The sequence below is a fragment of the Zootoca vivipara genome, chromosome 3 (assembly GCF_963506605.1).
Source record: "Zootoca vivipara chromosome 3, rZooViv1.1, whole genome shotgun sequence".
In the NCBI taxonomy this organism is placed as follows: domain Eukaryota; kingdom Metazoa; phylum Chordata; class Lepidosauria; order Squamata; family Lacertidae; genus Zootoca; species Zootoca vivipara.
In genome coordinates this window covers 36745561-36772772 of record NC_083278.1, presented here as the reverse complement: position 1 = coordinate 36772772, position 27212 = coordinate 36745561, and the positions used below count along the sequence as shown (strand labels likewise).

At 46.8% G+C, this 27212-nt stretch overlaps 1 protein-coding gene across 5 annotated transcripts in view; it reads left to right on the top strand.

The window, feature by feature from the left end:
- Positions 1-27212, top strand: part of FILIP1 (filamin A interacting protein 1) — an 84912-nt gene that overhangs the window by 40329 nt on the left and 17371 nt on the right. For 4 of the 5 annotated variants that reach the window (XM_035109584.2, XM_035109583.2, XM_035109582.2 and 1 more), the window contains 2 exons: positions 15712-15885; positions 17121-17299. In XM_035109584.2, coding sequence (XP_034965475.1) covers positions 15712-15885; positions 17121-17299 — 353 coding nt within the window. Of the gene's footprint in view, positions 1-15711; positions 15886-17120; positions 17300-19552; positions 24588-27212 lie in introns of those variants that run through there. The other variant, XM_035109586.2, reaches the window with a different exon arrangement.

Sequence of the window (27212 nt, the reverse complement as noted above, 5' to 3'; positions counted from 1 at the left end):
AGGTTGGCAGGATAGTTTTACATTAAATAGCCATTATGTCACAACAGAAGCACATGCTAGGGCAATGCACACGATGTGACTGATTTAGTTATAATCAGGGGTGCCTGGTAGGGGGCGGGGGGCAGACCCCCCAATATTTTAAATGAAGGGGCCAGGCCCCTTCAAAGTTCTGTGGTGGTTTCTCGCAGCCCTACCTGGTAATGCCAGCGATTGAACACTATTCCATTGGCCCATGGCCCTTTCCTACGGTATAATCGCTATGCCACAGTGGAGCACCTCTGCTTCCTTTGCTGTATGAGGGAACACGTGTCTGTGTGTGCTCAGAATAAAGGAAGTCTGACACAATAATGCCATTCATCACATACCTCTGTGTTCTTGCATTGCCTAGATTATCAATAGATATCAATAGATTATAAATAGACTGGGATCTCTTGGTCTTCTTTTCAGGTGCAAGCCACACTGCTTGCGCAAAATATACTGGTATGCCTTCTTAATGAGAGCAAATGCAAAACAGCCAACCTAAAAAGGATTTTCCTTTCTAGTTTTGTGTGTATCTGGTTTAAAGGCTCCACCTGTTGGCCAGCTCAAATGGAACAAGTGCTGCACATCAAAGTCTTGCTGTTTCTGTCTTTTGCTCAGTAGGCATTTAACTTGACTTTCTTTTATAATAATAATAATAATAATAATAATAATAATAATAATAATACCACCAGGTGCCTGAACAATTGACATCTTTAAAAAATGCCATTAGATTCTTGCCAAAATATCAAACAAGTGTGTCATTGGGCATATTCCCATCAGATATCAACACTTTGCAAAGAACTTTGCAAATTAAATATGTGGCAATGAAGAATGAGGGGCAATTTTGCATTCTTAGTTATGAGACTGCCACCAAAATTATGGGGGAACTAAGTTAAGTCCAAAACGCATTTTATTGACACATCTGTTTACCACAAAATAGATACTTGTGCTGCTCCACTTAAGTGATTAGTCGGGACTTTGCAATAGAATCATAGAATCATAGAGTTGGAAGAGACCACAAGGGTCATCCAGTCCAACCCCCTGCCAAGCAGGAAACACCATCAAAGCAATCTTGACATATGCCTGTCAAGCCTCTGCTTAAAGACCTCCATAGAAGGAGACTCCACCCCACTCCTTGGTAGCAAATTCCACTGCCGAACAGCTCTTACTGTCAGGAAGTTCTTCCTAATGTTTAGGTGGAATCTTCTTTCTTGAAGTTTGAATCCATTGCTCCATGTCCGCTTCTCTGGAGCAGCAGAAAACAATCTTTCTCCCTCCTCCATATGACATCCTGTCACAGTGGCCGGAGTGGGCTACTTCAGAGTAACGACGCTACGCAGCTCTGCATTTTATTCTTTTATTGGTGCTGCGTATTTACAGTGCTGAAGTCATTGCTATTTACACGGAGTGATGTGGTCAGTCAGTTTCAGAACCTCCGAATGGCTTTTGGCGCGTCTTTCTCCAACACAAAAGCTTTGGCAGACCCATCCTCTTTCCCCTCCTCTTTCTGCGTAATTCCGGAGTTGGGGGGATGGGTCTCCCCCCCTTATTCGCCCCTTCCTGTCCCACCTGGGACCCTGGCTCCTCTACCTTGCCTGAGCCTCGGACACGACTTCCTGCTTCCCCACTGGAATCGGAACTCTCTCTGCTTTCCCCTGTGCTCGGGGATGGGCTTGAACTCAGGAGGGGAGGGACTTCGCGATATCCCCTGTCCCTCACATCCACCCCCCTTCCAAGCTCTCCTTCACCCCTCCCCAGGTCCCCCCCCCCAGGTGTCGGTGACGACTGGAAGCCTAAGAACTCAGTGCTTTCCGAGCCCGTTGGTGTGAACACCTCCCCCCAGTCCTGCGAGCCCCCCCCTTCCGCCTGGGAGGACGGGAATCCCAAAAAGTCCGTGGCGTCAGAGCTGGTGGGGGTAAAAATGTTCTGCCAATCTGCTCCTTCCTCTGACTGGGTGGATCTCGGTGGCACCCATACCTCATCCTCTGGTTCCTCAAACTCCGCTTCCCAGCGCCATGGGGAGCTGCTCTCCCGTGCCTCCTCCTCCTCCCCCTCCCTTTCCATGTGCCAGGGCTTGGGTCTGTGGGGAAAGAGGGCGTGAAATTCTTCCACCAAGAATTCCTCCTGTATCTGAGTGGCCGGGACCCATTCATTCTGGGACGGTGGAGCATCCTCCCATGCCATGAGGTACTCCAGGCCCCCCACCCCTCTCCGTGAATCAAGGATGGCCGTGGCCTCATTGAGTTGCTCCCTGCCTCCCCTCCCCCCCTCCCTCGGGGGTTTGTTCGCTGTCTCGGAGCCTGCTGCTTTCCCTGTACGGCGACAGCAGCGATCTATGAAACACTGGATGCACCCTCATGTCCTCTGGCAGTGCCAGCCTGTATGCCACCGGGTTGACCTGTTGCGTGACCGTGAAGGGGCCCAGCCGTCTGGGTGCCAGCTTTTTGCACCTCCCTCTGGTGGGAAGGCCCTCCGAGGACAACCAAACCTTGTCCCCCACCCTGATGACCTCCCCTTGTCGCCTGTGGCGATCTGCCCCCTTTTTGTACGCTTCCTTGGCCCTCTCCAAATGTTCTCTGAGCTGCTGGTGCACCGTCTCCAGTTCCTCTGCCCAATCCTCAGCCTGCGGGCCCTCCTCCTCCTCCTCCCCCTCCCTCTCTGGGAAAGATCTGAGGTCGCGCCCGTAATTGGCCTTAAAGGGCGACACCCCTGTGGAGACGTGCACCGCATTGTTGTAGGCAAATTCTGCCAGTGGCAGGCGATCCACCCAGTCCGTTTGCCGCTGGCTGACGTAGCATCTCAGGTACTGCTGCAGAATGGCGTTGACCCTCTCCGCCTGTCCATTGGTCTGCGGGTGCCTAGCTGTCGACAAGCTGACCTCCACCTGCAGGAGGTTCATGAGCCGCCGCCAGAACCTGGAAACAAATTGGCGGCCACGATCCGAAATAACCCTTAAAGGTAATCCATGCAGTCTGAATACGTGATCCACAAACAGTTTGGCTGTCTCTTCTGCAGAGACCGCCCTGGCACACGGTATAAAGTGGCACATTTTGGACATGAGGTCCACCACCACCAACACTGCGGTCTTGCCCCTGGAAGAAGGCAGATCTGTGATGAAGTCCATGGACACCACTTCCCACGGCCTGTGTGGCGTGGCTAAGGGCTCCAGCAATCCCGGTGGCGCTGCTCTGACCACCTTTGCCCGCTGGCAGGTGTCACAGCCCCGTACATAGTCTCGAACATCTTCCCGCACCCCTGGCCACCAGAAGTGTCTCATGACTAGGTGAGCGGTTTTGTCCCTCCCAAAATGACCCGCCGTTGGGTTGTCGTGCATCTGCTTGAGGACCGTACGTCTAAGCTGGGTGGTGGGCAGGTACAGTGCACCCTTGTAGAAAAGCAGCCCCCTGCGTTCTGCAAAGTCTTTTGCCTGCTCCCCCCCCCTCTCAGTTCTCTGAAGATGCGGTTGGCAAATTCATCCGCTGCCGTCAGTGCTGTGAGTTCCGCCTCGCTCACCACTGCTGCTCCGCAGGACCATGCTGACGGGGGGAAAATGTGCCTGGGTGCCGGTGGCGCCTCCTCCTCCATGTACTCTGGCTTGCGGGAGAGGGCATCCGCCCTGACATTCTGCTCTCCCGGGATGTAGTGTATGGAGAAGTTGAAGTTCGAGAAGAACTCTGCCCACCGTATCTGCCGCTGGTTGAGCACCCTGGCAGTTCTCCAGAACTCCAGGTTCTTGTGGTCTGTGCACACCTGGATGGGGTGCTTGGCGCCCACCAGGAAGTGTCTCCAGTGCTGGAACGCAGCGTGGATCGCAAGAAGTTCCCGATCAAACACCGTGTAGTTTCGCTCTGGCTGGGTCAACTTCCTGGAGAAGAAGGCACAGGGTCTCCACTCTCTGTTGGCGTCCAGTTGCAACAAAATGGCGCCCACAGCTTTATCAGAAGCATCTGTCTCCACGCGTAGGGGCGCGTCCTGAACCACGTGGAACAGGTTCTGGTCTGAGGCGAACACCCTCTTGAGGCTTTCGAACGCTGCTTGCGCCTCTGGTGTCCACCTGAACTTCTGCTTGCCTCTCAGGCAGTCAGTGATGGGAGCCGTAACGCGAGAGAAGTTCTTGATGAACTTCCTGTAGAAGTTGGCGAAGCCTAGTAGGCGTTGGGCATCTTTGCGCGTCCTGGGGCTGTGCCAGTCCAGGATGGCCTGCACCTTGTCCTTGTCCATCGCCAGCCCCTTGTCTGACAGCTTGTAGCCCAGGAAGTCCACCTCCTTGGTGTGAAACTTGCACTTCTCCAGCTTCACATACAGGTGGTTCTCCTTCAGGCGCTGCAACACCTCCCTGACATCTTTCACATGCTGCACTGGGTCATCGGAATAGATAAGGATGTCATCCAGGAAGACCAAGCATTTCCTGAAGAGGAGGGACCCCAGGACGTGGTGCATGAAGGCCTGGAAGCATGCTGAGCCCCCTTGCAACCCGAAGGGCATCACCAGATATTCAAAAGAGCCCAGAGGCGTGAACATCGTGGTTTTCCATTCATCGCCTTCCCGGATCCTGATCAAGTTGTACGCCCCCCTCAGGTCTAGCTTGGTGAAAATCTTGCCCCTGCGTGCCGCTGTCAGGAGATCATCCACTCTGGGCATGGGGAAAGCCACTGGCTCTGTCACTGAATTCAGCCGTCTAAAATCCACCACAAGACGGCGCTGTTGCGTGTCTTTCTTGTCCACCCAGAAGACCGGGCTGCCCCCTGCTGCCTTGCTTTCTCTGATGAACCCCCGCTTGAGGTTCTTGTCGATGAAAGCGCGCAGATCCTCCAGTTCCTGGTCTGACATGGCGTACAGCTTGGCTGGGGGTATAGTTGCCCCTGGCACCAGGTTGATCTGGCAGTCAAAAGGCCTGTGCGGGGGTAGGTGGTCGGACTCCGCTTCGCTGAAGACCTCCTGCAGGTCCCAGTACGGCTTGGGTATCGCCTCACCCCCTTTGACGTGCATGGTGGCCACCGTGGCTATCGGAGGCCCCTCCCCTGGTTGGTGCTGCATGCAATGTTCCAGGCAAAAGTCCGATCCAAAAGTGATGCATCTCTGGTGCCAACTGATGGAGGGGTCGTGGCGCGCCAGCCAGCTCATGCCCAAGACGATGGGGGGGTCTGAGATGGTGGTGACGTTGAATGCCAGTGTCTCTGAGTGCCTTCCCACCGTCATTTTCATGGGGGGGGTTTGATGAGTGATGGCCCCTCCCAGCAGCTCTCTGCCGTCAATGGTTGCCACGTGCAGAGGAAAATCCAGCTGCAGAAGCTGGATCTGGTGCTCTTCTGCAAAGTTTCTCGAGAAGAAGTTCGCTGACGCCCCACTGTCAATTAGGGCGAGGACCGTCAGGGGATAGCCATTCGGGAGCGTGAGCGTCACTTCTAGAACCACTCCTGCTCTGGGAGGGGTGGGCTGGCTCTGCTCCTCTCTGTGCGGGTGGGTGGGCTGGGGCTGTTGTCTGCTGACTGTGCCTGGCTGCCGCCCCTTGTCTCCTGCAGCCAGGCTTTCCCGTTTCCCTGCTGTGGTGCTGCGTCAGTGGGGGAGGGCACAACCGTTCCCGCCTTTCCTTGCCACTCCCTGCGATGTGGGCAGTCTCTGACGAGATGCTGGGGGGAGTTGCAGAGAAAGCAATTCCCACCCCTTCCCTCCTTGCGTCTTGGCGCCGCTGGGGTTTGAAAAGCCCGCGCGCGCGCGCTATCAATCTGCATGGGTTCCTGGTCCTGGCTGGCCCCAGGCGTGGCTTGAAAGGGTTGTTGGGGGAGTGGCTTCTCCTGCGACCGTGGGAACCAAGCCCGCTTTGCGTGCGTTGCTTGCTTGTCGCTCCACCGGGATTCCTGTCTCACCCCCACCGCCAGAGCCGCTTTGCTCAGCTGATCCATATTACTGGGCTTTGGACCTCTCGAGAGCTCATCCTTCACCTCCTCATGCAACCCCAAGTAGAACGCCGCTTGCATTGGGGGTGACTCTAGTTCCCACCCCAATCTGTGCACCAGCATGGTGAATTTCGCCCAATACGCGCGAACTGTCATATTTCCTTGGCGTAAATTATGAAGTTCCTCCTTAGTCTGGTCCATATGACTATCGGACGAATACATCGTTTTCAAACCTTCTAGAAATAGTTGGACATTCTTCATGCAAGGATTCTTTGTTGCGATTAACGGTCTTAGCCACTCCCTGGCTGCCCCGGTAAGGTGCTCCACAATAAACGCTACCCTGTGCTCATCATCAGGGAACTCATCGTGGTGCAGCTCAAGAGCATACACAATCTCAGTCTCAAAGCCCTGATATTCCCTCGGGTCTCCATTGAACTTGCTTACTAGGGTCCCGGCTCTCCTTCCTGGCAGCACTTGGACTTGGGGTGCCCCTCCCGCCTTGTTTTTCTCTGCATCCAGCTTGTTTTGGAGGTCTACCGCCACCGCCCTTAATTCCTGCTCTCTTTCCTGTAGCGCTCTCACCTGTTCCGCAAGTTGTAGCCGGTCGTCCTGGACCTTCTTAGTCTCTTCTTTAGCTGCCTTCAATTCCCCCTGCGCCTGCAGCGACAGCTGCTGCAGTTCTTGCTGGGCTTTCTCCGCGATCTGCCGCCATCTCTCCGCCTCTGACACGCTCATCCCGGCAACTCCAAAGTAGCCCAAAAAAGGATTCGGAGGTTGCTGTCACAGTGGCCGGAGTGGGCTACTTCAGAGTAACGACGCTACGCAGCTCTGCATTTTATTCTTTTATTGGTGCTGCGTATTTACAGTGCTGAAGTCATTGCTATTTACACGGAGTGATGTGGTCAGTCGGTTTCAGAACCTCCGAATGGCTTTTGGCGCGTCTTTCTCCAACACAAAAGCTTTGGCAGACCCATCCTCTTTCCCCTCCTCTTTCTGCGTAATTCCGGAGTTGGGGGGATGGGTCTCCCCCCCTTATTCGCCCCTTCCTGTCCCACCTGGGACCCTGGCTCCTCTACCTTGCCTGAGCCTCGGACACGACTTCCTGCTTCCCCACTGGAATCGGAACTCTCTCTGCTTTCCCCTGTGCTCGGGGATGGGCTTGAACTCAGGAGGGGAGGGACTTCGCGATATCCCCTGTCCCTCACACATCCTTTCATATATTTGAACATGGCTATCATATCACCCCTTAACCTTCTCTTCTCCAAGCTAAACATACCCAGCTCCCTAAGCCGTTCCTCATAAGGCATCATTTCCAGGCCTTTGACCATTTTGGTTGCCCTCTTCTGGACACGTTCCAGCTTGTCAGTATCATTCTTGAACTGTGGTGCCCAGAACTGGACACAGTACTCCAGGTGAGGTCTGACCAGAGCAGAATACAGTGGTACTATTACTTCCCTAGATCTAGATGCTATACTCCTATTGATGCAGCCCAGAATTGCATTGGCTTTTTTAGCTGCTGCATCACACTGCTGACTCATGTCAAGTTTGTGGTCTACCAAGACTCCTCAGGGATAGCTCAGGGATAGGAAACCTGTAAGCCTCTGGATGTTGTTGAACTCCCAATTCCTGTCAGCCCCAACCAGCATGGGCAATAATCCGGAATAATGGGACCTGCAAATTAACAACATCTGGAGGACCACAATTTGCCATTCCTACTGTAGATGAAACTAGGCCTGGATGATGTGGAAGGGAGAGATTTTACCACGGGGAAGGCTCCCCCACTGAGAAGGCCCTCTCACATGACACCACATTGCGAGCAGCAAGGCTCAGCCAGAGGTTGTAGAGCCAAGAATGCACAGCCTCTTATGGGGAGCCAGGCCTTATTAAACCAATACAAGTACCTTGAAGTGGGCTTCACTACGCTATGGCTTGTGAACGTTCCTTGCACATATAAACAGTGGAGTAACTCAGTTGGTAGAGCATGAGGCTCTTAATCTCAGGGTCATGGGTTTGAGCCCCACGCTGGGCAAAAGAGTTCTGTGTTGCACGGGGGTTGGGCTAGATGACCCTCGTGGTCACTTCCAACTCTACAGTTCTACGTTTTGAAATACAACAGGCCCAATCCTTTCATGGTTACTACTTTTTTGCAACTCAGTATGACCTCTTGGTACTTGTACACTATTTGTGTCTTCTACTCTGGTATCTGTATCCAAGCAAGACGTGGACCACCCAAAGCTTGCCTCTTTCTCGGTCTCCTGTGTGTGTTTATTCAGTGATTCATTTAGGTAACACTGGCTTGGATCCAAGGAAGCATTTGAAAGAGTGGATGGCCCTTTCACTTGAGCAAAGGGGTTGTGGTCTTGGATTTCTGCCGTTTCCTCCACACAGCTGCAGCCCCTGGGTCACACCAAATGCTATTCTGGAGTATGTCCTACTGGAGTCTGCCCCTAAGCCTCTATTTTTGGGTGGTGAGGAGGGGATGAGGCTGCAGGAAAGCCTCTTTCCATGAGCAGAGGAGAACTCACAGTTCCCAGGCCCCACACCACTCCGTAAGAAATTTGACTCTTAATCTAAGGGCAAAGCTAGACCTGACTGTGCTAGATGTGATCAGTTTGACAAGGCATGTCTGTGATTTTTGGTTAGCAAAAATGTAAGCAGGGATGGGTGAATCTGTCAATTTCAGTTTCTCTCAGTTTCTCAGTCTTAAGTTCCGTTATCCACCTCTTTTTATTTTAATGTCTTTGTGAAAATTCACCAGCATTTTAGCGCAAATTTCTCCTTACCGGTATAAACACATTTGCATTCAGTTTCCCCTAATACACATTTTTTTGCAATGCATTTTTGCATCTTATTTTCAGTAATATGTGATTATTTTTAATGCATACTTTACCCCCAGGACATGCTTTTATGAACACGACTTGGCTGCAGAAATGCATTGCAAAATTCAGAGACGTGCAAATTTTGAAGGAGGGTTGCATTTTGGTTCCCATGTGGTTTTGGGAAGTATGAGTTAGGCAGATTCACCTTTCAGTGAGAGATGAACCAATCTTTTCCACCATCCCAACACAAGGGGCCCCGAGCTAAAACGTGACCAGAGTGTGGAGGAGGGTTTTTTTTAACCCTTTGCCCCTGCTGCAGTCCTGGTTGGAATCAACACACACACACTCTGCCGCCAGTGCTTGCAGGTCCCAAAGGGAGGAAGGCTCCTGGTGCCAATGGGAGCTTTTCTCCCATTGCAAATTTATTTTGTTTAAAACATTTCCAAACCACTTAATATTACTAAATTTCTAAATAGTAAGTTCTATGTGCTCACTGGAAGGACAGATCGTGAAGCTGAGGCTCCAATACTTTGGCCACCTCATGAGAAGAGAAGAATCCTTGGAAAAGACCCTGATGTTGGGAAAGATTGAGGGCACTAGGAGAAGGGGTCGACAGAGGACGAGATGGTTGGACAGTGTTCTCGAAGCTACGAACATGAGTTTGACCAAACTGAGGGAGGCAGTGGAAGACAGGAGTGCCTGGCGTGCTATGGTCCATGGGGTCACGAAGAGTCGGACACGACTAAACGACTAAACAAACAAAGTTCTATGTACAATATAAAAATGATGCCTTTTAAAACCAAAGTACAGCTTAAAACCAAGAAAACAGTGTAACAACATATAGAAACAACTAAAACAGAAATTCAAGGGATTCATACACTTAAATCAGGTTGCCCAGAAGGGAAGGTGGCCCTCAAGCTGCAGAATCTTCCCCATCCTTGCTCTATCCACACCTCCTGAACGTCACAGCTGCAGTAGTTGTTCCCCCGGCCAGTTTTCCATGTTCACTGTGGGAATTGTGTCCTCCCCCCAACCCAATGGGATGGCAAAGAAGCTGCACCGCTGCAGGACTCTGGATCATCTGAAGGACAAAACAGGCAATATATTAAGCTTTCAATGTGTCGTGTTTTTTTCCTTTTAACAATGCCAGTTCCCTGGGATTGGAAACTCAGGATTAGAGGATTGCCCCAGAGCCTTGTTCTTCTTTCCTTATTCTTCTTTCTTTGGTCTTGGTCAAATGGCTGCAGGCTTTACTCAGCATCATAACACAGTTACTCAACTTGAGCACAACCAATAGATACCCATGGGCGTCCCTTCGTCTTCCTAAGAGCCTCCAGCAATCTCTGGAGAAGAGAATAACACAGCTCTGGTTCCCCTCAGCAACTCCAGCCACTGATAAACCTGATGGACACAATATCTGCAGATGGCTAAATTTGGCCATGAGAGCATTTATAATAACCAGCGAGGGCAAACCACGAGTCAGCTGGTTTGTCCATTGTGATGCCTTAATTCCTGAAGCATGTAAGACATATCGCAACATGCTTTGATCTGTGTACATAATCTACATTGACCTTTTGATTTTGCTTCTTGTAATGCCAAGGATCGCGGAACCGTAGGCTTGCGACTAACCTTCCCCCTTTGGTGCGATAATACAGAACAAGGCTCCCTTTCAGTGTCAACAAAACAAGAAATGATATCTTTCAACCCTTTAAAAGTCTGACAACATCAGGCAGTGTATATAGTTAATTCCTGGTCATGGGAATTTGCTGTCCCCAGGCCAGACTACAGATAATGAATTATGTCAGTGAAAAGGCTCTGGTGGCCGGTTCTTTTCACAGAAAAAGTGACATCATCTGTGCAGCTCTCTGGCAATAAAGCCGAACCAAAAGCTATACGGCAGGAAATAACAGACAGATGTCTTGCAGGGCGCATTTGATCTGTTTCAAAGCCTGATGTAAGAAGTAAAAAAGTGGGGCTCTGCAGCATCGCCACAGTTCTCACCTCCTCATTTTGTCTTCTGAACGTTTGGAGGCAAAGCCTTCAGCCCCATTGGAAGTGCAGTTTATATATATAGTTGCATGCACATGCACACACAGAGAGAGAGAGGGAGAAAGAGAGGGGGAGAGAGAGAATAATATAATAGGCTCACTGGTTTAGATCAGCGGTCTGTCTGGCCCAATATCCTGCCTTTGACATCAGACTTTATTAGTTGCTTGAGGGTGTGTGCAAACCAGCACAGCATTATTATGTAACAGAGTTAGTCCATTCATTGAATTGGTATAACTGGTACTTCACTGGGCTATTCATTTGTCTCTCCTGAATAAGCAACAGGGATGATGTTGTGTTGCTGACACATGGGAAAAAGTTTTAACTGTATATTTTATCTTTTAAAAAGACACATAAGTACCGTGTTTCTCCTAAAATAAGACGTGCCTCTAAAATAAGCCATGGCACGATCTTTTAAAGGCAAAAATATATAAGACATCCCCCCCAAATAAGACATGTTGGGGGTACCGGTACCTACCCGACCCAGCGGGAGCCGGCAAACGCAGCAGCGCGCGCCAAGCCCCAGCCCAGCGGGAGCCCCAGCACAGAGACGCGCCGAGCTCCGACTGAACGGGCCCCAGGACCCGGCAGCGGGCGGCGCACGAAGCCGCAGGACCCGGCAGGAGCCGGCAGCAGCCCCAGCCGCGCCGCGCTGCACCGCACAAAACCCAGGGACCTGGCAGCGGGCTCAGCGGGTGGCGCGCGAAGTCGCAGGAGCCGGCAGCAGCCCCAGCCGCGCCGCGCCGCACCGCACGAAGCCCAGGGACCCAGCAGCGGGCTCAGCGGGCGGCGCAAGAAAGCCCCGTACCATGCTCAATAAAAAAATAAGACATCCCCCGAAAATAAGCCACAATATGTTTTTTTAGAGAAAAAATAAATATAAGACGTGTCTTATTTTGGGAGAAACACAGTAGTGGGGAGTGCCTGGTGCTGCCTGGGAATCTGTAGAAACTAAAAAAATTTATGGATTGTGTAATTTGTGAGTTTGGATATGTCACACCAAAAACCGGGCAAAGTCACAACACGGTTTGGTCCTCCATCTTGATTAAAAATGGTGCCCAGCACCCAAACTTTGATGAAGACTATGCCCCCCCTGAACCCCCATGCTGAGTTTGGTGACAAATCTTGAGAGGCGCCCAACAAATGGACAAAGTCACATTTTTGTCCACTATCTTGATTCAAAATGGCACCCAGAAACCAAACAGTGACAAAGTCTGCCACCCCCACCTCAGAAACCTTGGTGCCAAACTTGGTGCATTGTCATCTTGAGAGTGGGTGGACAGACAAGCAAACCACTTTCCAAATATATAGTAGATGCAAGTGGAGAACCTCGGGACTAGGGGCTGAATGTGAGCCTCGAGACCTCTTCATCTGGCCCTTGAAACTCTCCCCAGGTCACATCCCTCACAGGCCTTGCTCCATACCCAGAATGTTTGTGACTGGCTGGAATGTGTCCTTGAGGCCTTATAATTCCTCACGACTAGATGGAGGATGGAAAGCAGTCTTTGTGAGTATGTGTGGAAACTCACATACTGTAGAAAAGAAACATTTGCATGTTTTTCTCTGCCTGCATTTGCTTCTGGCGGACCCCAGAAAGTTGCTCAGAAACAAATATAGCCCTCAGGTTGAAAAAGGTTTCCTACCCCTGTATTGCATCAGGGCCGGCTCAAAATTTGAGGGGTGCCTGGGCAAAGCATCATCTAGTGGGCCTTCTGCTGTGTTGATGGGCTCCTTGGATTTTCCACTCCAAAGGTGGAAGCCGCCACTTAAATTTCCCACAAAGCCCTGGGATACCCAATATATTGTCATTCCAGTGTATTGTGAGAAATTAAAATGGAGACTCATGGTCCCAGTTTCCCACGGTGGTGGACCCTGTGGGGAATCTACCCTGTTTCTCCTAAAATAAGACATACCCATAAAATAAGCCATAGCAGGATTTCTAAGCATTTGCGCAATACAAGCCATAGCCCGAAAATAAGACATAGTGATAGGCGCAGTTCTGGAGGGCCCCAAGGAAGAGGCGAGGCTGGACGCGTAATAAAAAATAAGACATCCCCTAAAAATAAGCCACTGTGGGGGTTTTTAAAGGAAAAATAAATATAAGACGGTGTCTTATTTTTGGAGAAACACGGTAGAAGCCCTAGCAGCTGCCCCAGGATGCTGATGCTGGGTCTGTATCATAGCTGCCAAGTTATCCCTTTTTTTAAGGGATTTTCCCTTATGCTGAATAGGCTTCCTCGCGAGAAAAGGGAAAACTTGGCAGCTATGGTCTGTATTGCATGTAGATATGTTGTCAATATGGATGATGAACATCTGAAAGACACATGCCGTACTAGCCTAAATTGCCAGAAACTGAAGAGAAGTTTTCTTTTGGCTGTGAGAGATAATGTTTGCAGCTGCCCAAGAACAGGCACCTGAAATCCTTTAGAGCAGTGGTCTTCAACCCCCGGGCCACGGACCGGTACCGGTCTGTGGATCAATTGGTACCGGGCCGCCTAAGGATCATTAAATACAATTAAATTAAAATTATTAAATCAAAACAATCTAAATAAAATATAAACAATAAACGCCCCCCCCCAGCGGGCCACAGTAAAATTATCAAACGTTGACTGGTCCGCGGTGATAAAAAGGTTGGGGAGCACTGCTTTAGAGGGCCACCTTGTGAGTTTTTATTTATGTTCTTTGTCAGGCCCAGTGCACAGTCCTTTAAAATTTAGAAAGTTTACCACTGGTATGACCACAACACTGCATTGGGGATCCATGACCTTATCTTATTTCTGATCCTAGTATGCAGCAGCTGTTGCACTATTAATAAACTGAATGAGGAATACAGAGTGCTCATGTCCAGGGTTATGGACAGTTATGGGTGTAGCATAATCAGAAGAAAAAGTCTGGACTTAGTAAACTTTGATCCCCTGTTTCATGGTGCCTGTAGTCATGTACCCCTAGCTGTGCACCATAAAGGCTCAAAGAGCTATCTTGGGAAGTTAATAATATCTAATAAATCTTGAATGATTTCGTAAAGAACTTTATTTATGAGTGGTGCTATTTGTCTTAAGCATTGCTAGGCTCCTTCCATGTGCAATGGTCATTATATAATTGAAGTAACAGATCTCTTTTAACAGCAGAGTTCAATTATTATCTTACACAGCACATCAATCAGCTAGGAAACAAAGTTGTTGGTGGCTAAAAGGCAGTGATGCTTTTAAGCAAGGAAACAGTTGGGCTTCATGAGCATCTTATACTGAACCTAAAATTAACTAGCTAATGGGGTGTTGCTTCCACCCAGGGAATGCTCAGATTGCTGATGGTTAAACAATTCTGGATGTGTTGCGAATCAGTACTTTTAACCCAAATAATTACTACAGCAGCATCCTATGCAAAGCAGGTATGCCAGAGCTTTGAAGACAACATGCTAGGAACTATGAATGCCCCCAGACGTAATTCCTTTCCAGGATCAGACCAACATTCTCTAACAACAATCAGTAAACCTTCTCTGGAAGCCCAGCATGTCCCGGATTTTTTTTCAACTAGACTACTATAATGTGTTCAGAGTGGGGCTGCTCTTGAAAGCTGTTTGAAAGGCACAATTAGTTCAGAATGCAGCAGCTGGATAAATAGCTACAATGAGTACATAATTTCAGTTCTTTATAAGCTCTACTGGTTGCTGATCTCCCCCAGGCTTCCTCTTTCTCTGGGTCCTTCTGAGGCTTAAAAGACATCAGCCTGAGTCTGGAGGCTTGAAACATCTTCCCAGCCGCCGCACCCTTACTTAGCTGAAACCAATCCTGGCTGACAGGGCTACTCATGAGTAAGCCATGAGTTTAACAGCTTCTTCCCTACAGCATGGCAAAATGGTGATAGCCATTCCTTGTTGCTTGTTCCCAGCTTGTGCTTTTCTGAGGTAAACTGCATCCAGACATGGAGGTTTCATACAGCTATTATGGCAGCCAATAGATATGACCACTACAAATATGTCAAATCCTGTTTTTCAAAGCCTCAAAGCTGGCATCAGTGATCAGCCCTTGGGTATGCAGGCTTCCCGAGAAGCAAGAATTGGGGCATAGCTGCCAAGTTATCCCTTTTTTTAAAGGGAAATTCCCTTATGCTGAATAGGCTTCCTCGCGAGAAAAGGGAAAACTTGGCAGCTATGAATTGGGGGGGGGGGTGTCTCATTGTATGGGGTCTCCTGTGTAAACTGCTTAGAGACTGCTGTCATTAAGCTTTATACAAATTGTTGAAATAAAATGAATGAATGAACAGAGTGGGGCCCTTCCCACACTAATGATGCTATTGGAACTGGACATCCCTGCCCCAGCACTGGAGGTCCCCACATCAGCTGCCTTGGTTCCTAGAGGGCTCTCAGATGCCTGCCTACCACCCACAGGGCCTCAGATGAGGAATTCAGAACTGCCCCAAAAGTGCCCAGCTTATGCATGGACACCATTGGATACAGCCCACAGTACATCAGCAGTCAAGAATGTTGCTATTTCATTGTTTTAGTAATTAAATTATAAAGGTAAAGGGGCCCCTGACCATCAGGTCCAGTCGTGTCCGACTCTGGGGTTGCGGAGCTCATCTCGTTCTATAGGCTGAGGGAGCCGGCGTTTGTCCGCAGACAGCTTCCGGGTCATGTGGCCAGCATGACAAAGCTGCTTCTGGCGAACCAGAGCAGCGCACGGAAATGCTGTTTACCTTCCCGCCGGAGCGGTCCCTATTTATTTACTTGCACTTTGACGTGCTTTCGAACTGCTAGGTGGGCAGGAGCTGGGACCGAGCAACGGGAGCTCACCCCGTTGCAGAGATTCGAACCGCCGACCTTCTGATCAGCAAGCCCTAGACTCTGTGGTTTAACCCACAGCGCCACATGGGTCCCTAATTAATTAAATGATAGTAGTAGTAATATTAATAATATTGTCAATTTGCAGGCTCGAGAAGACGTGATCCATATGCTGAAAACAGAGAAAATAAAGCCTGAAATTCTGGAGGCGCACTATGGCTCTTCAGCTCCAGAGAATGTCCTCAGGATATTGCACAGGGATGCTACCCTTGCTCATGAGAAATCAGTAGGGGAAGATGTCTATGAGAAGCCAATTTCAGAGGTAGGCACCTTTCAAATTACTTTAGGAACCTTGAGTCAGGATGTCCTTTTCCTTTTGACTTGCATTTGCGATTTGCTTTACAAAATACCACGATTGAAGGCATGGGCACACCCCCAACCTTGCATGTCTCTGTTTTCCTATCTTGCACCACATGTGACAGTGGCGACACTTGCGTACATAGATACCTAATCTGATCCTCTATAGTGATAGTGTGTTAGCGCTCAGCACATTCCATGTTTGCAAAGTTTCCGAAAATTAAAAATCTAGAGAGCAGACTTTGAGGCTGTGATTGGATAAACACATGCCTTTGAGTAAGAGAACACTGTGAGAATTACCTCTGAGGAAACATGCATGTTCTGAATGTGGAACCAAGGGCAACAGTATGTCACCATTTGCAAATTCCACAGCAGCACAGCACACCAGTGACCAAACCACTGTGATATCTGTATGTAGTCCTGTGAAGTTGACTGTGTTTTCTCTTGAACAGGGGTGGAAAACACGAAGCCCAGGAGCCAAACACGGCCTGTTGGCCTTGAAAGCATAAGCCCCAGGGATACTGTGGGGTTTGGGGTGTGTGAATCACCCTGTGTCCCAAATCCCATTTAGTTATTCCACAGAAACATCTGACTTCTGATTAACTTGCTGACTCTATATAATGGATGACTATTATTACAGAATGGGTCTCTGTGCTAGGCATAGATGCCAAAGGCAGACTTTTCCCCATTTTTTTTAAGAGAGGGGTAACTGTTAGCTGTCATTGAGAACATTGCTATAGTGATCATGAAGTATAAAAGGGAAATCACAACTAATCTTCTTAAACTGCTCTGTACAGTTTAATTCTGAAGAGACTTAAGAGTGAGCCTTTAAACCTCACTGAGAATCTTCCCTTCCTTCACACTGAAATCTCTTTCTCCTTCCAACGAAATCTGAAATAGTGTGCCGAATAATCAGTAGTCCCTTCCTTCAATCTAAGCCCTCATCAAAATCAAAATGTCAGTAGCTCATTGCTGAAGCAGCTTGGTATGGTTACAATTTTAACTGTCGTCCTCCTCTACATTTGATCTGTCATGGGCGAAGCTAATGGGAATCAGTGGTGTTTATTACTAGTGACTGCTTATAGGCAATGAAAGAGGCCATGCCACGTTTACGTTAATGCGATATCCTTGTTCAGCAGATGTACCAATGTCAGCCAACAATGTATTTAACACAGTCCATTTTATATTTCAACCAACCAGCTGGACAGACTGGAAGAGAAGCAGAAGGAAACATACCGGCGCATGCTCGAGCAGCTCCTCCTGGCAGAGAAATGCCATCGGCGCACAGTTTACGAGCTGGAAAATGAGAAGCATAAACATACAGATTACATGAATAAGAGCGATGACTTTACCAATCTCTTGGAGCAGGAGCGTGAAAGGTGAGCATTAAGAGACAGCCTGTTGAATAAACTCTGCATTTCAGGGGTTATTCTGATGGGAAACAACGGGTTTTCCAAAGACATTTTTCAGCAGAACTGCAGGATTCCAGATATCAGAGATATTATAGAGGGGGAATTAACATTTTTAATCCCAGCATCCCATATACTGTTTCTCACCACTGATCGAACCTTTCTGCCCAACCAAAACCTATTGTCAACTCTCTTGTACTGTTGAATCCACATTACAGATATGGGAATAATTCGTTCATATATATCACAATGTTATCCTGCTTCAGTGCTAGTGTCACAAATATGGTCTTTGTTAATGCTCCTGGTTCCACCCCCTCTGAAAATGCACAGCTATAATTGTAGATACACGCAGGGGATCCTTGGATCCCCGGCTCTTCCTCCTATGAAAACATACGCTCTTCTAATGACTTTTTCTGCTCTCCATCGCAGCACCCCCAGCAAAGAAAGAACTGGCGAGTTTCTCAGTAGCCTGTGATAATACATTCCTCTCTGCTTCAGTCATCCTGGCACTGAGATGCTCCTTGGCTGCTCTCCTGGTGATGTAATGCTGGGACCGCATCACCTGCAAAGGAAACTGATCTGCATCTAATAAAGAGCGCAGGCCTCTTGAATCAGAAACGGGAGCACTGATGTTAGCGGATTTCAAACATCTCTCTCGCCCCCACCCACCCCCCTTTGTGCTTTTGTTATTCAGGTTTCCTTCTCTTCCCTTTCCCATGAGAAGCCAGCCCCAAGCCTTTCTTCCCAAAATGTTTTCATTTTGCTCCACTTTATTTCATATACATGAGATGCAGAGCGACTGTGGAGGTCTAAATTCAGAGAGAGGCCTTCTCCTATGATGGGCTTAAAATCTGCAGACTTCTCTCTCTGGGTTTTGCGTGTTAAACATAACGGTTGCTTGAAAAATTTACGGCAACAGAGAAAGAAAAGGCTACACTAGTGTCATTTTGCTGTCAACTAGTTGAAGCTTTGTCAGAGCATGTAGGCCGGGTTTAAAACCGCTGCTTAGACTCGCGCAAGTGTGTTAACGCAGGAATAGAGACAGATTGTGTGTTAGCCCAGCTCCCATCAGCCCCAGCCAGCATGGCCAACAGTAGCTGACCCTGATGTTGTAGCACAAGCTGCTTTTGAAAGCTTGGTTCCCACATAGGCAGTACGGGGCGGGGGAGCTCCCCATACAAACAGCTCCCCACACCCCATTGCCAGACTCATGTTGCTTCGTGACAGAAAGGCATTTTTCATAGGATTGTTTCATACAGATAGAGAAATGCCGCCCTCTGTGGGCTGAAGGCTTCCTTCCAAGCCACTGGAGTTCAGCTCTCTCCTCCTTTTCTGGGGAGGGATCTGTAGCAATTCCGCCCTAACACTTGTCTTTGGCTCTCACTTCCCTTGCAGCCCCTTTTAGGAGGCTTCCACCTTGGCCTACACACCCTCCTCTGTTGCAGAAACCACACACCTGGCCTGTGAGTCAAACCAATTGGATTTACTTTAGAGAAAAGTAAAGTGGGGCAAAATTCACCTTCACATAATATGCTTGCCCCTTTCTGTTGCCCCCCCCCTTTCTAGTACTTCCACTGCTGTTTAAAAGCATTGCTGGGAGGCAATAGAGGCAGAAGGTGCTGCTCTTCAAGAAAAACAAGTATAGAGTCCCCTTGGGCCCAAGAAGCTAATTTTATGATTCTCTGTAATCTGATCATAATTGGTAATTTCTAATAGCAATACACCTATAACAATATTTGAAGACCAAAAGCCAGAAGGTTGTTTCTTATATTAGGCCTACTCAGAGTAAACCCATTGGCTTTAATGGACGTGACTAACTTGGGTCCATTTATTTCAGTGGTCTCTAGGGCTTGCTGATCAGAAGGTCGGCGGTTCGAATCCCTGTGACGGGGTGAGCTCCCGTTGCTTGGTCCCAGCTCCTGCCAACCTAGCAGTTCGAAAGCACGTCAAAATGCAAGTAGATAAATAGGAACCGCTACAGCGGGAAGGTAAACGGTGTTTCCATGTGCTGCTCTGGTTTGCCAGAAGCGGCTTTGTCATGCTGGCCACATGACCTGGAAGCTATACGCCGGCTCCCTCGGCCAATAATGCGAGATGAGCGCGCAACCCCAGAGTCGGTCACGACTGGACCTAATGGTCAGGGGTCCCTTTACCTTTACCTTTATTCCAAGTACAACCTAGTAATTTGGATACAATCCAGAATTTTCATCTCATACAACATGATAGATTATATGTAAACATAAAATCTGTCACTTTAATTGTGCAAGGTGGTGTTTTTTTTAATGTTCAGATACATTTTCTGCCCGTATCTTCTGAATGTTTCAGACATTCTGTTCATTAGTTTTTCTCCCTTGATTCTAAAGCTAATGATCCAGAGCATGGATGGTGGGTGAGGGTGAGCAGGACAGCGCTATTGGGTGTTGTGGGAATTTATAGTATTGCAATTATTACTCCTCTCACTGTACAGTGATTAAAATCTGCAAGAACAAAAGAGCAGGAAAATCAGTGTAATTTCTGAGAGTTCTGGCATAACAAATCCTCTTTCAGAACTGCTGCATATCGCTGGTATATCTACAACACTGATATATATTTTTCTACTTTTCTTAGGGATATGTTGAATTTCTTGAATTCAAAGACAATAATTTAAATGAAAGGGATGATCTCGGAAAAGACACCCACTAATTTCATTTAAATGTTTTCTAGTTGCCATAATGAATATTTAGAAGCTGGTAAATAAAAGGAAAACAACAACTCCTAATCCAGTTGTTCTTACTTCCAGCTGATCTTTAAGACAGCAGTTTATAGACACTACTAAGACTGGATGGAAATGGTTTTGAGCTTCTATGTGGATTGAACAGCTGTTAAGATTAAGGAGGGATAACTAGATAATTGCAGCCACATGATAACTAGACAGGGAGAAAGGAAGGTGCCAGGACACAGCCTCAAAATAGTTTTGCAGGAGGGGACCACAGCTCAGCAGGATAGCACATTCTTTGCATTAAGAATTCCCAGTTCCCAGGTTCAATCCCAGGCATCTCCAGATAAAAAGATCAAGGGGATGGGAAATACTCCCATCTAAGAACTTGGAGAGCTGCTGCCAGTCAAAGAATACAATATTAGTCGGTGAAATATACTCGGAGTCGCATAGTTATTTCATACTCTTTATTGCAGCTCGAAAACAGTAAGTGAATTCCCCCCCCCAAACCTCTGGCTTTATATACATTATTTACACAATGGGTCCCGCCTGATTGGCTGATTCTGCTTCCCTCCTGGAGCCTGATTGGGCTGCTTCCGCAGGCCAATCAGGTTGTTGCATTCTAGGATCCTACCTGCCTATTGTTCTAGGATCCAAGCTTAGAACATAACAGTGGACAAATAGTCTGATTTGGTATAAGTCAGCTTCTTGTGTAGTGAGAATAATGGCCTGCCTGATACTGTTCTCATGTTGAAAATAAAATCTATTGAGCTTCCTTTGGGTTATAAATTACAGCCAATTCATATAATATCGTGAATGTTGTGAACACTCCTGTAGTGGAGAGTGAGTTGATGGCTTTAACAGGAGCTGGGAGTAGCCCAAGGATATTGTACTACAAGTTCCATTGACCTCAGTATGACTTACTTCTGAGTAAACATGATTAAGAGTGCCTGGTAAGAGTGTGATGTATGATTTTGCAAAATAAGTATAAAAAGGAAATGGATTTAGGTAGTTTCAGAACACCACAATTATTTATCTGCGTGTTTAGCATAAGGATTGATTTAGTACCAAGTAATGTAAAAGCGCATGAAATGTGGCTGACATTTGAAAAGATAAAACAGCTTTGATTTTATCTAGAACCAGACAGATCATATGGCTTACAAAAATAAATAAATACATTTTTGGTAGGGTTCTGTCATACTATGACTTTTAACTATCATGCCCTGTGGGCATTGCAGGGGCTGAACTAGATTATCCTCGGGGTCTCTTCCAATTCTACAGTTCTATGAAATGCCTGCCATAAGCTATAGTTTATGGTTTGCTGTTTCTGAAAGTGAAGTTTTGAGTCAGGCATGTGACTGACAGTGCAGTTCTCTACACAGAAGTACCGTAAGCCCAACTGGGTTCAGTGTGAGGTACTCTCAGGTAACTTTGTACAGTTTGGTATTGCAACCCATGCTTTCAAAGAGAACGGCACTGTATCATTCAAGCAAATGGAAGCCTTGCATTGATGGAGGAAGAGGAATGAGACAGGATCAACCCCCACCCCCCGGGCTTTCCACACCACCATCTGGTCATATGCTTTGAGAAAAGCCTGAATTCTCCCCAGTCAAACAGAAATGCTTTTAAATAAAAAGTGTCTAAGGTCATTATGTTTAGTTCATGAATCATACTCCTTAAAAGGCAATAAATGCATAATAGGGAGATATAGAACAATTCACGGCGTGATTTAAAGAAGAAGAAAAGCAGCGCCTCAGCCCATCAATTCAGAGGGAGAAAAAAGTCTCAAGAGAATAATATAATGTTTTATAACATCTGCCTGGAATGACCTGTTTTAAATAAAAGCACGGCTGGTGACTACGGCCAGTTGTTCAGCTAAAGTTTACTAAGTGAGGGGTTTTTAGGGAATATGATGTAAGTAATATAAAATGTATAGCCCAGAATCAGCACAGCTTGCAATCCTCTTCCCCCTTCCAGCATTCTTTTTTTCAAGGATATGTTTTATTTCTCTTTATTGAATACTTTTCCCAAGAGGCACAACATGAGTAATGCAATATATTTATATTAAAAACAGCCAGCTTTCGTTTTTCCCATGATTAAAAAACCCCCACCCTTCGCTCCACCAAAATGGGTTCTAGGAACACATTAACATACATTAAGCACTGCACAGGTGGAAATCTGCAGGTTTGCATAGAAATATGATAATTACCTAGAAGCCTCACCTCTGAGCATACAGTAACCTGGAGCATCATTAAGATGTGGCTTCTTTAAGGATGGTGATTCCTGGTTTGCAGGAAGTGCACTTTTCATGGCAGCAAGTAAACACGAATCCTGGGGAACAGTTGTTTGTTCTTTTGCAACAAGCATCTGGCTTTGTTTGTAGAGGATTTAAGCCATGTAGCCAAGGAATCTAGGAGTTCTGTGGGTGTTACCTTTACTACATTGCATGAGTTCCATTGCATGAGATAAGAAGCAGGTTTAAATGATGCAAAAGCACATTCCTGAAATCTATGTTTAAGAAGGGGCTGAATCCTGGAATTTAAGCAGCATGGTTGCAAGAAGAAGCTACTGCTTGTAAGTATGGAACCCAAAACTGATGGCAGCCACCTCCGCATTTAATTAATGCAGACCATAAGGCACAATGCAACATACGGCATATATGATACCAAGGTAGTTTTATGGAGAGGGGGGATCTAAAACACCTGGCTTCAGTCAAACACAGTTGAAAAGATCTTATTAAGATCACAGCCACACCATACATTTGAAGCACTCAGATGCTACTTCAACAGCCATGGTTTCCCTCAAAGAATCATAGGAACTGTAGTTTGTTAAGGGTGCTGAGAGTTAGCAGAACTGGGAATTACAAAACCACTTTTTAGTGCTCATTCGGAGCAAACGGCAATCTACCAGACTGTTGACATTTGCTCTAATTTAGCACTGAAGAATGTGTTTTCCCTGGGAAAGGAGTGGGTCAAGGGGAAAACCTCTTGAACTCACTCTTTCTATTCATGGGACAAGTGGAAGTGGGGATAAGCCCTAAGTGTTGCAGTAGTAAGTCCTTTGTGTTTGGCCAACCAAGTCTGAGCTTTTGAGCAGCATGAAATACAGCTTAGGTGGATAAATAGGTGTTTGGTTGCTCCTGATCTAGTTCTTAATTATTTATTTATTGTTTATACAGTAATGCGTGATTTGTTTTTATTACTGCAATCTGCTTAGCGTTGTCACAGGAAGGTAGGGGGGAAATAAAGAATCAAATCTGTCAAGAAAAATACCTCTGGCGGAAATTAAACAGATGAAAACTGATAGCTCACTCGATAGAGCATGGCACTCTTGATCTTGAGGTCATGGGTTTGAGTCCCATGTTGGGCAAAAGATTCCTGCATTGCAGGGGGGTTGGACTAGATGACCCTTGTGGTCCCTTCCAACTCTACGATTCTATGATTCTTTTTGCTAGCATGAAGACGCATTGAAGGGGGAAGTGCTCTGATTCATCTTCTAAATTGCAGCTGTTAAAAATAAGGGTGTGTGGAAAAGTTTAATTTCAGATGATGTTACCAAACTTCCAGAAAGGCGGTATATCTACCTACACCGTAGCTTGGGGAAAATGCATATCACCATGTCTTTCTTCACGGGTCATGTGAATGTACACCAAATGACATTTAATTCAATGACAGTGTAACCCAGATTTAGCTGCTGTAGGATGACCCCCTGGAGACTCATAAAGTGGCTGATTCTATATAAATCAGAACTTGTTTGTAGAGTGATGCTGTTAGTCCAACAGCAATCTCATACCCTCAAGCATTATGTCACAGCTGTCTCTTAAATACACAACAATTGTAGACTGGATTTTCAGTGTTGTTTTTTTTTAAATTGCAACCCAGTTTTTTTCTGAGTTAAAAGCAGACTTTGGGCATGTAAATTCCTAAGATAGTTAACCTAGTGTCTATTTAGGAGATGTATAGCAACTATAATAAACAGTCTCTAGAAGAGAGCATACTCTTCCTGTAATTTTTAGGTGGAGGGGATCATTTCAGCTTCCATTGTCCTTTGTGCTGCATTTAGGATGGGAATCTATAATAAATAAATAATGGTTTTACAGTACTTTACTTTCATGCTGTGTGATTTCAGCTCCTTAGGCTGATTCTGAAAGGATTGCAATTGCAGCTTGAACACATGTTGAATGGAACTGGCTGGAGTTCAATTAGTTTGGAAGGGGGGGATTTTGGGGGGAGGATGAGAATACACTTCTATTGTACCTACTCTCCCCCAAGCCTTTCTCTAGCCACTGTTTTCCTTTGCTTTCTGAAGTAGTGAGGCTCCACCCCCCCTCACTGCCCAAAGTTAAATCTGCACAATAATGAACCATATAAGGGAGGGATGACATCATCAGTGAGTGGTCCCAAGCTGTTTTGCACAACATTCACCTTTCATTGTTCTGATGACATGGCTGGAATGTGATGGCTAATTCCCTGTAGAGCAGGGGCTAAGCAGGGCCTGCAGACTAACAAACTCTTGCAAAGAGAGGCAGGGAGGGGGATCGAAAGTGCTCCTCATTAGGAGAAGGTAAGAAAACCACACTCTGCTGTTTTGTTTGTTTCCAAAATGTTGCTTCTTGTGTATGCACATTTTTCAGTACTTGCGCTAATGGATTTGCTTGGCAAGAAGACTCTGCTAAGAGCCTGTTGCATGTTAACAGGGAAGTACAGACATGTGCTTCGTTACAGCGGCAAATTAACTGCAGCTTTTAAAACTAGAACAGCTCGGATCTCCCTGTTGATTGACTTGGGGAGGGAAAACTGTACCTTGTATCAAAACATAGCGTGGCTTTCAAGGTATGGCATGTTCTGACCTTGTAAATAGATGCTATAAAACTGAATCTTTCCTTGGAGTTACTTTGTGTTTCAGTTTTCATTTCATTGTGCAGAAGACAATCGACAAGTTCTTCAGGGAAGGATAACCTAGACCAAAAACAGCCTTGGCAAAGCTTTAAATCTTTTGCTTCACATTGGCATAAGGTTTTATTTCACTGCATAGTTTTGTGGGGGTTTTTTTGCCGACCTCTGTACTGATAATTTCTTATTATGTAACCAAGGCATTGAATTGTTTGGTCCTATATAAGCATTCTGTGTTGTGAGTACTCTTTAGGTTGTAATCCTGTGTTTACTTACCTCGGAGTAGGGCCCACTGAGCTCATTGGGTCTTACTTCTGAGTAGGCTTGTGCTGTTAATGTGATTGCTACAAAACAGTGTGCTGGGAAAGCCTTCAGGGCATTTGAAACAAGTGAGATATCCCACTGCTCTAAAACAGGAGAAATTTGTCTTGCACTGAATTCAACAAAAGCAGTTGGTGTTCATGGTGGATTAATCTTTAACTACTTTGTAAAATGATTATCTAGTTCTACCGGTAGTGGACTGGAATTGTTTATTTCGTTGGCATAATTTTTAATTGGGCAAATCCCAAGGCATGTTCTGAAAGCACGTGGTGGCAGCCACCTTAAAAATGTCAATGGCCTGGATCGGAGTCCACCTTGGAAGCTTATTATTGCATCTTGAGTTTAATAATGGAAGAAAGGTGGCATATGAGCAAAGGTAAAGGGACTCCCGACAGTTCAGTCCCAGTCGCAGACGACTCTGGAGTTGCAGCGCTCATCTCGCTTTACTGGCCGAGGGAGCCGGCGTTTGTCTGCAGACAGCTTCCGGGACATGTGGCCAGCATGACTAAGCCGCTTCTGGCGAAACCAGAGCAGTGCACAGAAATGTCGTTTACGTTCCTTCCGGAGTGGTACCTATTTATCTACTTGCACTTTGATGTGCTTTCAAACTGCTAGGTTGGCAGGAGCTGGGACTCAACAATGGGAGCTCACCCCGTCATGGGGATTTGAACTGCCGACCTTCCGATCGGCAAGCCCTAGGCTCTGTGGTTTAGACTTTAACAAACAAAGTTATTTTCAATGCTACCTTCTTTATCTGACCAGTCAAAAAACCTGAGTGGTGAATTGGGCAGATCATGCCTGCTTACCCAGTGTGTGTGTGTATAGACACACACACACACACACACACACACACACACACACGTGATGGAGGTAGCATGTCCTGCGTCACAGGATGTCACATAAGCCATCTTACTCTTTACAGCAACTACATAAGTTAGAGCAATATGATTACTGTATTTCCATGTTATAGATCACTGGGGGCTCAGGTTGAGGAATAGCCTAATGCAGCATGCTTTGGCCTTGTTTTGGGGCTACAACTTCCACCAGCCCCAGCTAGAATAGCCAATGGCCAGAGAGGATGCCAGCTGAAGTTCATCACTGTCTGGAGGACCACAGGTTTCTCACCATTGCCATTTCTCTTACTTATGTGGATTTCATTTACTTGCAGTGCAGTCTCAAACATGTCTCCTCAAAGGTCTCATGCATGTCAGAATGTGCATTTGTCTTTGTATGGATGCAGTCTATGCACACCAGGCTGCTTTCAGTTGGATGCTCAGCTCAGTCCACATTATGGTACAGATAGTCGTGCAAACATTATCTTATTTAAAGCATGATGATGGCTGGATTGGAGCACCTGGATTCCCTCCTACATATGTTGTCGGAAATAAAGTTGTGCACATAGTCAGGTGTGAAGATCATGCAAGCCCTTGTTTTCTTGTGGAGCCCTCATCCCAAATTGTCGTTTTTCAGGGAATCCATACAATCCTTGCGTAGGGAGAAGAAATGTACACCTTTGTAAAAACACCCATGTAGGCCTGAACCTTTTCACTGTAAGCATATGAGCAAGGATTGTGAATTCCTATTTACGGTCAACTGATTAAAAGCTCTTGAAGTAATAGAATAGATTATGTTAATGATGCACAACTACTAAATATGATAGCTTTTGCACAGAAACAAGAGGCAACTAGGACACAACCAAGGTTTATTGTGCATTTCACAATAAGCTGTTGAACTATATTTACATTCAGCAAGACAACTCTTAAGAGCAAGTGCTGGATAGCTCCCTGGGGAAGTTTACTAACTTTTAAGGCTGGCTGAGGTGAGGGCCATCGTGTTTTTCTTAAATGGAGAGCTCTTCCATATGGGACAAGGTGAGGGCTGCAATTTATCACTCTGAAAGTTGTTGGAGGCTGTCTTCCAGTAGCGAGCGAGCTAGATCCACCACAACCCCTCACAACAGTTTCCCAAGAGGAAA